General features: G+C 38.4%; 1 protein-coding gene across 1 annotated transcript in view; it reads right to left on the bottom strand.

Moving 5' to 3' along the window:
- ATP7A (ATPase copper transporting alpha) overlaps positions 1–13,903 on the bottom strand; it is a 139,595-nt gene that overhangs the window by 17,910 nt on the left and 107,782 nt on the right. Inside the window, exons 10-13 of the mRNA XM_079910785.1 lie at positions 12,164–12,397; positions 10,929–11,020; positions 9,048–9,175; positions 151–305 (exon numbers count right to left, since the gene is read on the bottom strand). Coding sequence (XP_079766911.1) covers positions 151–305; positions 9,048–9,175; positions 10,929–11,020; positions 12,164–12,397 — 609 coding nt within the window. The remainder of the gene's footprint in view (positions 1–150; positions 306–9,047; positions 9,176–10,928; positions 11,021–12,163; positions 12,398–13,903) is intronic.

Genomic DNA, 13,903 nt, shown 5'->3' with positions numbered 1-13,903 from the left:
GAGCATATTTGGTATTGAGCACAAATATTTTAATAAACTCCATATTAATACAGCTAGAATTAATCAAAGGAACACATAAAAACTAGATCAAGATTTATACTGAGTGGGCTTTCATGAAAATACTTTGTTTCTCCTAGGGAGTTAATTTACCTTTGATGTTTGTGCCTCCTCTACAAGTCTGACAATTTGAGAAAGGGTTGTGTCTGCTCCAACATGGGTTGCACGGATAAGGAGTGACCCATTCTGGTTAATGGAACCAGCAATCACTGTGCTGCCAGACTTCTTAGCCACAGGCATTGCCTCCCCTATATAAGGAGTAAAGATACATTTAGGGAGCATAAATAAATACTATCTTGAAATATACAGTTATTTGTCAATTGTCAATATCTAGAAAGGAGATTCTTATTTCCTGAAATAGAATCTGGACAAATGCCTAGGTGAAGGTTGCCCTCTCTTTTTCTTTATGTCAGTTCTGGGCCAAACCCAGGGATATATAATTTAAACTGGAAAAACCTACTGTGTTAACTCTTATTGGCAGGTACTTTTGGACTTCCACCCTAGTCTTAGATCATTGCTTCTCAACCTATTCCCAAGGAGCCTTTATAAATGTAGGAGAGAGTTCTTGCCTGTAATAACTACAGGTGGAGCATGGGGTACTGCTACTCCAATTTAGTAGGTCAGGGTCACGGATATTAAATGTACCATGTGTAGGATAGTCAGTCAGAACTAAGAACTGTCCCATCCAAACTAGCAATAGCACCCCTACTGAGAAACACAGAATCCTAAATTATTTCCACACAATTCATAAACTGAGCCACTATCGTAAGGACTGAGGTAGGAAAGGTGTTATTTTGGTTCTGCTCTGTATTGGCCTTAGTTATCTAAGATCTCTAAAATTACTCCAGGCTTATTCTCTTTAGAGCTGACCCTGATGTGGAAAACCTGGAGTCCTATCCCAGCTCAGACTAGACCAGTCTTTAGGGCAGGAAGACCCAATAGGCATTTGCTCAGGAAACTTTGCCAAAGTCTACTGGGCTCTACAGCAGAATGTGACAACTTCCTCTGGTTATACATTCTAGTAATTAACAATCCTCAGTGAAAAGAGCCTTCAGTAGCATAAATAAAACCACAAAGAAAATCTGCAGAAAGTGATTTAATACATTCTTAAAAAAACTCATATTCTCTTCGCTCATTATTTACTCGGTCCATAGTTTCTACAAAAAGTTCTTCACCTTTCATGTCTATTTTTTTAAACATCTTTATTGGAGTATAATTGTTTTACAGTGTTGTGTTAGTTTCTGCTGTATAACAAAATGAATCAGCTATAAGCATATGTATATCCCCATATTCCCTCCCTCTTGCATCTCCCTCCCGCCCTCCTTATCCCACATCTCTAGGCGTTCACAAAGCACTGAGTTGATCTCCCTGTGCCATGCAGCTGCTTCACACTAGCTATCTATCTTACATTTGGTAGTGTATATATGTCAATGCTATTCTCTCACTTCGTCCCAGCCTACCCTTCCCCTTCCCTGTGTCCTCATGTCCATTCTCTATGTCTGTGTCTTTCTTCCTGTCCTGCCCCTAGGTTCATCAGAAGCTTTTGGGTTTTTTTTAGATTCCATATATATGTGTTAGCATATGTATTTGTTTTGCATTTTCTGACTTACTTCATTCTGTATGACAGACTCTAGGTCCATCCACCTCACTACAAATAACTCAATTTTGTTTCTTTTTATGGCTGAGTAATATTCCATTGTATATATGTGCCACATCTTCTTTATCCATTCATCCATCGATGGACACTTAGGTTGCTTCCATGTCCTGGCTATTGTAAATAGTGCTGCAATGAACATTATGGTACATGACTTTTTGAATTATGGTTTTCTGAGGTATATGCCCAGTAGTGGGATTGCTGGGTCATATGGTAGTTCTCTTTTTAGTTTTTTAAGGAACCTCCATACTGTTCTCCATAGTAGCTGTATCAATTTACATTCCCACCAACAGTGCAAGAGGGTTCCCTTTCCTCCATACCCTCTCCAGCATTTATTGTTTGCAGATTTTTTGATGATGGCCATTCTGACCGGTATGAGGTGATACCTCATTGTAGTTTTTTTTCTTTTTAACATCTTTATTGGAGTATAATTGCTTTACAATGGTGTGTTAGTTTCTGCTTTATAACAAAGTGAATCAGTTATACATATACATATGTTCCCATATCTCTTCCCTCTTCCATCTCCCTCCCTCCCACCCTCTCTATCCCACCCCTCTAGGTGCCACAAACCACCAAGCTGATCTCCCTGTGCTATGCGGCTGCTTCCCACTAGCTATCTATTTTACGTTTGATAGTGTATATATGTCCATGCCACTCTCTCACTTTGTCACAGCTTACCCTTCCCCCTCCCCATATCCTCAAGTCCATTCTCTAGTAGGTCTGTGTCTTTATTCCTGTCTTACCCCTAGGTTCTTCATGACCTTTTATTTTTTTTCTTACATTTCAAATATATGTGTTAGCATACAGTATTTGTTTTTCTCTTTCTGATTTACTTCACTCTGTATGACAGACTCTAGGTCCATCCACCTCACTACAAATATCTCAATTTCGTTTCTTTTTATGGCTGAGTAATATTCCATTGTATATATGTGCCACATCTTCTTTATCCATTCATCTGATGATGGACACTTAGGTTGCTTCCATGTCCTGGCTATTGTAAATAGAGCTGCAATGAACATATTGGTACATGACTCTTTATGAATTATAGTTTTCTCAGGGTATATGCCCAGTAGTGGGATTTCTGGGTCGTATGATACTTGTATTTGTAGTTTTTAAAGAAACCTCCATACTGTTCTCCATAGTGGCTGTATCAATTTACATTCCCACCAACAGTGCAAGAGTGTTCCCTTTTCTCCACACCCTCTCCAGCATTTATTGTTTCTAGATTTTTTGATGATGGCCATTCTGACCGGTGTGAGATGATATCTCATTTTAGTTTTGATCAGCAATTCTCTAAATATTAGTGATGTTGAGCATCCTTTCATGTGTTTGTTGGCAATCTGTATATCTTCTTTAGAGAAATGTCTATTTAGGTCTTCTGCCCATTTTTGGATTGGGTTCTTTGTTTTTTTGATATTGAGCTGCTTGTATATTTTGGAGATTAATCCTTTGTCGGTTGCTTCGTTGCAAATATTTTTTCCATTCCGAGGGTTGTCTTTTCGTCTTGTTTATGGTTTCCTTTGCTGTGCAAAAGCTTTTAAGTTTCATTAGGTCCCATTTTTAAATTTTTGTTTTTAATTCCATTTCTCTAGGAGGTGGGTCAAAAAGGATATTGATGTGACTTATGTGACAGAGTGTTCTGCCTCTGTTTTCCTCTAAGAGTTTAATAGTGTCTGGCCTTACATTTAGGTCTTTAATCCATTTTCAGTTTATTTTTTGTGTATGGTGTTAGGGAATGTTGTAATTTCATTCTTTTACATGTAGCTGTCCAGTTTTCTCAGCACCACTTATTGAAGAGGTTGTCCTTTCTCCATTGTATATTCTTGCATCCTTTATCAAAGATAAGGTGACCATAGGTGTGTGGGTTTATATCTGGGATTTCTATCCTGTTCCATTGATCTATCTTTCTGTTTTTGTGCCGGTACCATACTGCCTTGATTCCTGTAGCTTTGTAACATAGTCTGAAGTCCAGGAGCCTGATTCCTCCAGCTCCGTTTTTCTTTCTCGAGATTGTTTTGGCTATTCAGGGTCTTTTGTGTTTCTATACAAATTGGGCAATTTTTTGTTCTAGTTCTGTGAAAAATTTCATTGGTAGTTTGACAGGGATTACACTGAATCTGTAGATTGCTTTGGGCAGTATAGTCATTTTCACAATGTTGATTCTTCCTATCCAAGAACATAGTATATCTTTCCATATGTTTGTATCATCTTTAATTTCTTTAATCAGTGTCTCATAGTTTTCTGTATACAGGTCTTTTGTCTCCTTAGGTAGGTTTATTCCTGGTATGTTATTCTCTTTGTTGCAATGGTAAATGGGAGTGTTTCCTTAACTTCTCTTTCAGATTTTTCATCATTAGTGTATAGGAATGCAAGAGATTTCTGGGCATTAATTTTGTATCATGCAACTCTACCAAATTCATTGATTAGCTCTAGTAGTTTTCTGGTAGCATCTTTAGGGTTCTCTACGTAGAGTATCATGTCATCAGCAAACAGGGACAGTTTTACTTCTTCTCCAATTTATATTTCTTTTATTTCTTTTTCTTCTCTGATTGCCGTGGCTAAAACTTCCAAAACTTTGTTGAATGATAGTGGTGAGAGTGGACAACTTTTTCTTGTTCCTATCTTAGGGGTAATGGTTTCAGTTTTTCACAACTGAGAATGATGTTGGCTGTGGGTTTGTCATATATGGCCTTTATTATGTTGAGGTAGGTACCCTATATGCCTACATTCTGGAGAGTTTCTACCATAAACGGGTGTTGAATCTTGTCAAAAGTTTTTTCTGCATCTATTGAAATGATCATATGGTTTTTCTCCTTCAATTTGTTAATATGGTGTATCACAATGATTGATATGTGTATATTGCAGAATCCGTGCATTCCTGGGATAAACCCCACTTGATCATGGTGTATGATCCTTTTAATGTGCAGTTGGATTCTGTTTGGTAGTATTTTGTTGAGGATTTTTGCATCTATGTTCATCAGAGATATCGGGCTGTAGTTTCTTTTGTGACATTCTTGTCTGGTTTTGCTATCAGGGTGACAGTGGCCTCATAGAATGAGTTTGGGAGTCTTCCTCCCTCTGTTGTATTTTGGAAGAGTTTGAGAAGGATAGGTGTTAGCTCTTCCCTAAATGCTTGATAGAATTCACCTGTGAAGCCACCTGGCCCTGGGCTTTTGCTTGTTGGAAGATTTTTTATCATAGTTTCAATTTCAGTGCTTGTGATGGGTCTGTTTATATTTTCTGCTTCTTCCTGGTTCAGTGTCAGAAGGTTGTGCTTTTCTAAGAATGTGTCCATTTCTTCCAGGTTGTCCATTTTATTGGCATAGACTTGCTTGTGGTAATCTCTCATGATCCACTGTATTTTTGCAGTATCAGTTTTTACTTCTCCTTTTTCATTTCTAATTCTGTTGATTTTAGTCTTCTCCCTTTTTTTCTTGATGAGTCTGGCTAATGATTTATCAATTTTGTTTATCTTCTCAAAGAACCAGCTTTTAGTTTTACTGATCTTTGCTACTGTTTCCTTCATTTCTTTTTCATTTATTTCTGATCTGATATTTAAGATTTATTTCCTTCTACTAACTTACAGGGTTTTTTTGTTCTTCTTTCTCTAATTGCTTTAGATGGAAGGTTAGTTTGTTTATTTGAGATTTTTCTTTTTTTTGAGGTAGGACTGTATTGCTATAAACTTCCCTCTTAGAACTGCTTTTGCTGCATCCCATAGATTTTGGGTTGTTGTGTTTTCATTGTCATTTGTTTCCAGGTATTTTTTGATTTCCTCTTTGATTTCTTCAGTGATCTCTTCGTTATTTACTAGTGTATTGTTTAGCCTCCATGTGTTTGTATTTTTTACATTTTTTTCCCTGTAATTGATATCTAGTCTCACAGCACTGTGGTCAGAAAAGGTACTTGATACGATTTCAATTTTCTTCAATTTACCAAGGCTTGATTTGTTACCCAAGATATGATCTATCCTGGAGAATGTTCCATGAGCACTTGAGAAGAAAGTGAATTCTGTTGTTTTTGGATGGAATGTCCTATAAATATCAATTAAGTCCATCTTGTTTAATGTATCATTTAAAGCTTGTGTTTCCTTATTTATTTTCATTTTGGATGATGTGTCCATTGGTGGAAGTGGGGTGTTGAAGTCCCCTACTATGATTGTGTTACTGTCGATTTCCCCTTTTATGGCTGTTAGCATTTGCCTTATGCATTGAGGTGCTCCTATGTTGGGTGCATAAATATTTACAATTGTTATATATTCTTCTTGGATTGATTCCTTGATCATTATGTAGTGTCCTTCTTTGTCTCTTGTAATAGTCTTTATTTTAAAGTCTATTTTGTCTGATAGGAGAATTGCTACTCCAGCTTTCTTTTGATTTCCATTTGCATGGAATATCTTTTTCCATCCCCTCACTTTCAGTCTGTATGTGTCACTAGGTCTGAAGTGGGTCTCTTGTAGACAGCATATATATGGGTCCTGTTTTTGTATCCATTCAGCCAGTCTATGTCTTTTGGTTGGTGCATTTAATCCATTTACATTTAAGGTAATTACTGATATGTATGTTCCTATTCCCATTTCTTAATTGTTTTGGGTTTGTTTTTGTAGGTCTTTTCCTTCTCTTTTTTTGCCTGCCTAGAGAAGTTCCTTTAGCATTTGTTGTAAAGCTGGTTTGGTAGTGCTGAATTCTCTGTACTTTTGCTTATGTGTAAAGGTTTTAATTAATCCATCAAAACTGAATGAGGGGGCTTCCCTGGTGGCACAGTGGTTTGAGAGTCCGCCTGCCGATGCAGGGGACACGCTTCGTGCCCTGGTCTGGGAAGGTCCCACATGCCGTGGAGCGGCTGGGCCCGTGAGCCATGGTCGCTGAGTCTGTGTGTCCGGAGCCTGTGCTCCACAAGAGGAGAGGCCACAACAGTGAGACGCCCGCGTACCACAAAAACAAAAGAAAAAAAAATGAATGAGATCTTTGCTGGGTAGAGTAATCTCGGTTGTAGTATTTTCCCTTTCATCACTTTGAATATGTCCTGCCACTCCCTTGTGGCTTGCAGAGTTTCTGCCAAAAAATCAGCTGTAAACCTTATGGAGATTCCCTCATATGTTATTTGTTGCTTTTTCCTTGCTGCTTTTAACATTTTTCTTTGTATTTAATTTTTGATAGTTATTTAATGTGTCTCAGCGTGTTTCTCTTTGTGTTTATCCTGCATGGTACTCTCTGTGCTTCCTGGACTTGATTGACTATTTCCTTTCCCATGTTAGGGAAGTTTTCGACTATAATCTCTTCAAATATTTTCTCAGATCCTTTCTTTATCTCTTCTTCTTCAGGGACCCCTGTAATCCAAATGTTAGTGCATTTAATGTTGTCCCCAAAGTCTCTGAGACTGTCCTCAATTCTTTTTATTCTGTTTTCTTCATTCTGCTCCCTGTCAGTTATTTCCACCATTTTATCTTCCAGGTCACTTATCCGTTCTGCTGCCTCAGTTATTCTGTTACTGATTACTTCTAGAGTATTTTTAATTTCAGTAACTGTGTTGTTCATCACTGTTTGTTTCCTCTTTAGCTCTTCTTGATCCTTGTTAAATGTTTCTTGTATTTTCTTCATTCTGTTTCCAAGATTTTGGATCATCTTTACTATCATTTGTCTGAATTCTTTTCCAGGTAGGTTGCCTATTTCATCTTCATTTATTTGGTCTTGTAGTTTTTTACCTTGCTCCTTCATCTGTAACATATTTTTTTGTCATTTCATTTTTTTTTCTTTGATGGGTGGTGGTGTATTCCTGTCTTACTGGTAGTTTGGCCTGAGACATCCGGCACTGGAGTTTGCAGGCAGTTGGATAGAGCTGGGTCTTGGTGCTGATATGAGGACCTCCGGGAGGCCTCACTCCAATTGATATTCCCTGGGGTCTGAGGTTGTCTGTTAGTCCAGTGGCTTGGACTCTGAGCTCCCACCACAGGAGCTCAGGCCAAACCTCCAGCCTCGGAACCAAGATCCCGCAAGCTTTGTGGTGTGGTAAAAAAAGAAAAAAAAGGTAGAAAGAAAGAAAAAAAAGGAGCAGTACAATATCAACGAATAAAAAATAAAATAAAATTAGAAAGATAAAAATTGTATTAGGAAAAATAAAATTATAATTGAAACAACTGCAACAAGGTAAAATAAAACCACAACAGAAAAAAGAAAAAAAAACAAGGTGGGGGGCAGGGAAGAAGCCAAAAGGAGAGATCACTAACAAAGTATAAAGAATAAAATAAAATTACAAAAATAAAAGAAAAAAATAAAAAAGACTTGGCTATGGGGGTGGAGTTAAGGGGGGTGGAACTTAGGCAGGTGCAGGGTTTAGGGTGCGGCAGGACCTAGGCGGGTGGGGAAGTGACATTTGAGCGTGGGGTGGGGCCTAGACGGGGAGACATTCAAGCATGGGGAGGGGCCTCTGCTTAGGACCTGCGCTAAAGGGGACAGGCAGCACGTGGAAATGAGGGCCTCTGGAGTGTGGAGTTCCCAGGTTTGGAGGTAGGGCCCTGGGTGAGGGTGTGTGGGTGGGGTTTAGGCCCAGCTCATTGGAGGGGGTCTCCGAGTGTAGAGTTAGGGCCCTGGGTGGGGGTGGGGGGCAGGGCTTGGGCTCTGTGTGGCAGGAGGGAGGCTCCAAGGGCAGAGGATTAGGCCTGGGAGCCCAACAGGTGCCCCGGTGCCTAAGTGGACAGGGAAAGCACTGGCCCCTTCCCTTCCGTTCCTTCTTGCCCCTCCCCCACTGCCTCCCCCAGGGTCTCCCCCATTCCTGATGGACTCCTAACGTGGGTGGGTCCCACTGGGTGTAGGAACGCCTCCCCTCCCCCAGCCACCCCTCAGGGGTGCCAGTCCCAGAGGTCCGGACTTTACTTTTGCTCCCCCTTCCCTCCCACTCCCTCAGGACCTGCACGGCTGGAGGGGGCCTAGGTGGGCAGAGAATCAGGCCCGGGATCTCAGGAGGTTCCAGGGCCCAAGTGAGCAGGGGAAGCCTGGCCATGCTCCCTTTTGATCCTCTGTCCTCCCAGTGGTTCCCTAATTTCCTCCTTCGGGTGTGGGATCCCTGCCCCTCAGGGGCGCCAGTCCCATCCCACCTCCACTTCTCCTCCCCCTTCACTCCCCCCATGCCCCATGTCCTACCCGGTGGCTGGGGGTTCCTGCCATCCCATTAGGTGTCTGTGGTTCCCCACTGGTGCCTGGTAGGTGCCCTAGTTGTGAGGAGATGCGAATTCTGCATCCTCCTAGTATGCCATCTTTTGGACTTCTTTCATGCCTATTTTTAATTAACACTTTGGATTCACTTCACTTTCATGTCATGATCCTCTGAAAGAACATACCTGTGATGAGGGACTCATCTACCATAGAATGTCCTTCAATAACACGCCCATCCACTGGAAATTTGCCTCCTGGAACCACTTTAATGATGTCTCCACGTTGTACAAGCTCCACATCCACTTGCTCTTCACTGGATATGAGTTAAAATAAAAAGCACCATGACAGTATGCTTCTCCCCCTGATCTTTCCATGCAAGCTTTTTAGTTGACATCAAGCTTGTGGCCCCATAATTGCTACCAATGGAAGTTAAAACCAACATTTAAGTTAGGAACTACAGTGTCAGTCTTTTTCACTGTTGGGGAATAGCTCAGTAGCTAGCACAAAGAAGCACTCTAAATATTTGTTGAATAGTCATTGAACTAATAAATGAAAGCTTTAGAAAGAATGTAATGGGTTTTACTGAACAAAAGAACTAATTTATTGTATGCATTTGCCTAAATAATTTTATGAGGAAAGGAATGAGAAATACAAAAGAATGAAATCTAATCAAGTTTTTAGCTCTAACTTCCAGTTTACAGGTAATATAGGAGTTATAGAACAAGTTAAATGATTCCAGATAGAAACAGAGACAAATTTGGACTGTGGGATTTTCTAAAGGACTACTGATAGATGTTTCTTTACCAAGTCAAATGTATGGAGAGGGAGGAGCAGGGAGGAACAAGGGAGGGAGAACTGGAGAGAGGAGCTATTCTACATTAAAACAAACATGTCAGGAGAAAGACAAATACTGTATGATGTCACTTATATGTGCAATCTAAAAAATACAACAAACTAGTAAGTACAACAAAAAAGAAGCAGACTCACAGATGTAGAGAAATAACTAGTGGTTACCAGTGGGAAAAGGGAACGGTGAAGAACAATATAGGGTAGAGGATTAAGAGGTACAAACTACTATGTATAAAATAAATAAGTGACAAGGATATATTGTACAACATGGGGAATATGGCCAATATTTTATAATAGCTATAAATGGAGTATAATCTTTAAAAATTGTGAATCACTACATTGTACACTTGTAACTTATATACTATTGTACATGAACTATAACTCAATTAAAAAATAAAAAAAAACCCAAACAGGGGCTTCCCTGGTGGCGCAGTGGTTAAGAATCTGCCTGACAATGCAGGGGACACGGGTTCGATCCCTGGTCCGGGAAGATTGCACATGCTGTGGAGCAACTAGGCCCATGCGCCACAACTACTGAGCCTGCGAGCCACAACTACCGAGCCCATGCACCACAACTACTGAAGCCTGTGCACCTAGAGCCCGTGCTCTGCAACAAGAGAAGCCACCACCATGAGAAGCCCGTGCACTGTAGCGAAGAGTAGCCCCTGCTCGCTGAAACCAGAGACAGCCCGCACACAGCAATGAAGACCCAATACAGCCAAAACAAAACAAAACAAAACAAAAAACTCAAAACTTAAAACAAACAAACATATCAGTCAAATGCAGTGACACATGGACCTTTTCTGAATTCCATTTCAAACAAAGAAACTTAAAACAGTTTGGAGACAACAGGAGAAATGTTAATATGGACTGTGTATTAGATCACATTAAAGAATAATTGTTCATTTTGTTAGATGCAGTATGGGCATTATGATTATATAAGACTATGTCCTTTTTTAGAAATACAACAGGAATATCTGCAGTAAAACCATATAACCATATAACCATATAACTGGGATTTACTTTAAAATTCTCCTGCAACAACAGAAAGAAAAATAGATTGTATAGACGAAGTAAAGTGTGGCAAAATGTGAATAATTGTTAAATCTGGGAGATAGGTTATGTGAGTTCATTATACCTTTCTCTCTACTTCTGTGTATATTTGATATTTTTCCTAAGAAGTTAAAAAGAGAAGGAAGAATAATGAAGGTAAATACCTCAAGACGATATTATCAGAGTCGAGAGTTACAATAGTTGCTTCTGTAGCTTGTAGTGAAATTAGTTTGGCAAGAGCCTCTGATGTTTTGCCCTATAAATTAAAACACATACGTTAACAATGCTAAGGAAGAAAAAGTCTTATGTAAAATAAAGGCATAATCTTTAACATTTACTTAAAAGACAGCTTTAGGAATGTTAATTAATTCAAATCAGAAAATGTTTCACTTTGAAAATATGAAGTACACAAAATATAAAATGTATTATTAGGTATAATTTATAAATAAATAATGTAAATTAATAAGAAAAACATCAGAACCCAATAGGTACATGAGCAAAGGACATAAATAGGCAATTCATTTAAGAAGAAATATAATACCTGCTGTGTAGAAAATGTTTACCTCTGCTATTAATGGAAGAAATGCAAACTAAAGCAACTCTATGATACCATTTAATGCCTACTAACTTAGCAAAAATTTAGATAGGAGTCAGTGCTGATGAAGTTGTAGTAAAACTACTTCACTAACATACCCTTGATGGCAAAAATTGTTAAGATTAGTAGCATGAGCCATAGAAAGATTTATGCCCTTTAATCATATCCTTTGTAATTTATCCTAAGATAGTAATTCAGTAGAAATAACTATTAACCATGTTTAATGCAGGATTACCTAAAATTAAACTCTGGAAACAATCTAATTGAGAATAAAATCAGAATGGTTTAGTAAATTATAGCACATTGATTTAAGAGAATATTATTCAGAAACACTGAGTAATTATCTAGACTGCAAAAATGGGGAAAAAACTTTAGAGTGTTAAGGGCACAAAGTGGTATGGATACCATGTTTGCCACACCGTAAAATATAAACGTATGTAGAACAGGATTAGAAAGTGATTTCCGTTATACCATGGGATTGTGGGTGAATTTTTTTCCATCATTATTTTAAATCTGTGGTCGCATCAATTTTTCCATTAATAATGTGATATAAGTAAAATAAGTACTCTTAAATGTCTCTTAAAATAAACAAGGACACACTATATTATCTAAAGTATTAATTCCATAAATTTGGTAAATCTTCTAAAGGAATATTTAACCTAAAATACTGCCAAAACAAAAATACTTCTTTTAGTACATCGTTAACTACATAAATCAATGTATATTTCCAATAATTGGTCTAGAAAATATTATGGTCATTTACCCACCCAAGATTTTAATAAATGTCACCCTTTCTTACTTTACCTTTGCTACATGTTCCAGCCACCGGCCTAGTGCAATAAACACAAATAGCATAGGAGGTGTGTCAAAGAAAGTAACAGGGTTCACTGTGGCTCTCTCATACATTGCAACCAGAAGAATAACTAAAGAATAAGCAAATGCAATGGTAGTTGCCAGCACAATCAGTACGTCCATATTTGCAGTTTTATGTTTCAGTGCTTTGTAGGCCTGAATGTAGAAGTGCCAGCCTCCAAAAAACTGTAATATAGAAACAGTGATTAGTGCTTTTACAAAAAGCTGAAATTCACATATATACCTCAATAACTAAGATATAGTATCAATGTTAATTTCCTTTGGCTTTTATTTAATCCATAAACAACTAAGGAGAGATTATTTTTTTTGGCTGCACCATGCGGCCTGCAGGATCTTAGTTCCCCAACCAGGGATCGAACCTGGGCCATGGGAAATTCCCCTAAGGAGAGTTTTTTTTTTTTTTTTTTAAGCTGAAACAATAGTGCTTGTATTTTAGCAGATACGTGTGTGTGTGCGTGTGGGGGGGTGGATTCAAATTGCTGTACAAGCCCTTGGCAGCTCTCTGCTATGATCCAATTGATATTCCATAATATAAAGAAAGTCAAGTGGTTCTCGGATTCTTCTTTTTGAAGCCAACAAAAACAAGAACCAGGAAAAGAATTACATTCTTTTGAGAATGATTTTTTATATAAAACTCACCTCCCTCTTTTCAAATTCAACCTATCACAAGCTATTGGATCTGTCCACTGTTTTCGTTAGGAAACATAACCGAAAAGCTTATTGTTCATTAGTATAGAGAAACATACTAAGATGTTTTAAAAATACTTATTGCTTTTTATAAGGATCAGAAAAAGGAATAGATCTATTAGATGGAAGTGTTCCACAGTAAAAGTTTATCTCAAAAGAAGAGTTGAAAAGTCCAAAGAAGACATACAGATGGCCAAGAAACACATGAAAAGATTTTCAACATCACTAATTATTTGAGAAATGCAAATCAAAACTACAATGAGGTATCACCTCACAGTGGTCAAGATAGCCATCATCAGAAAATCTACAAACAATAAATGCTGGAGTGGCTGTGGAGAAAAGGGAACCCTCTTGCACTGCTGGTGGGAATGTAAATTGATACAGTCTCTACGGAGAACAGTATTGAGGTTCCTCAAGAAACAAAATAGAATTACCATATGACCCAGCAATCCCACTACTGGGCATATACCCAGAGAAAACCATAATTCAAAAAGACACATGCACCCAATGTTCATTGCAGCACTATTTACAATAGCCAGGTCATGGAAGCAACCTAAATGGCCACTGACAGACGAATGGGTAAAGAAGATGTGGTACATATATACAATGGAATATTACTCAGCCATAAAAGAGAATGAAATTGGATTATTTGTAGAGACATGGATGGACCTAGAGACTGTCAAACAGAGTGAAGTAAGTCATAAAAAGAAAAACAAATATCGTATATTAACGCATATATGTGGAATCTAGAAAAATGGTACAGATGAACCGGTTTGCAAGGCAGAAACGGAGACACAGATGTAGAGAACAAACGTATGGACACCAAGGGGGAAAGTGGGGGCCAGGGGAGGATGATGAATTGGGAGATTGGGATTGACATATATACACTAATATGTATAAAATGGATAACTAATAAGAACCTGCTGTACAAAAAAAAGAAATAAAATAAAAAAAAAACATACAGAGAGTAATGAACTTAAGTGC

Source organism: Stenella coeruleoalba (assembly GCF_951394435.1).
Source record: "Stenella coeruleoalba genome assembly, chromosome: X".
NCBI lineage: Eukaryota > Metazoa > Chordata > Mammalia > Artiodactyla > Delphinidae > Stenella > Stenella coeruleoalba.
This window is presented reverse-complemented; position numbering and strand designations above follow the sequence as displayed.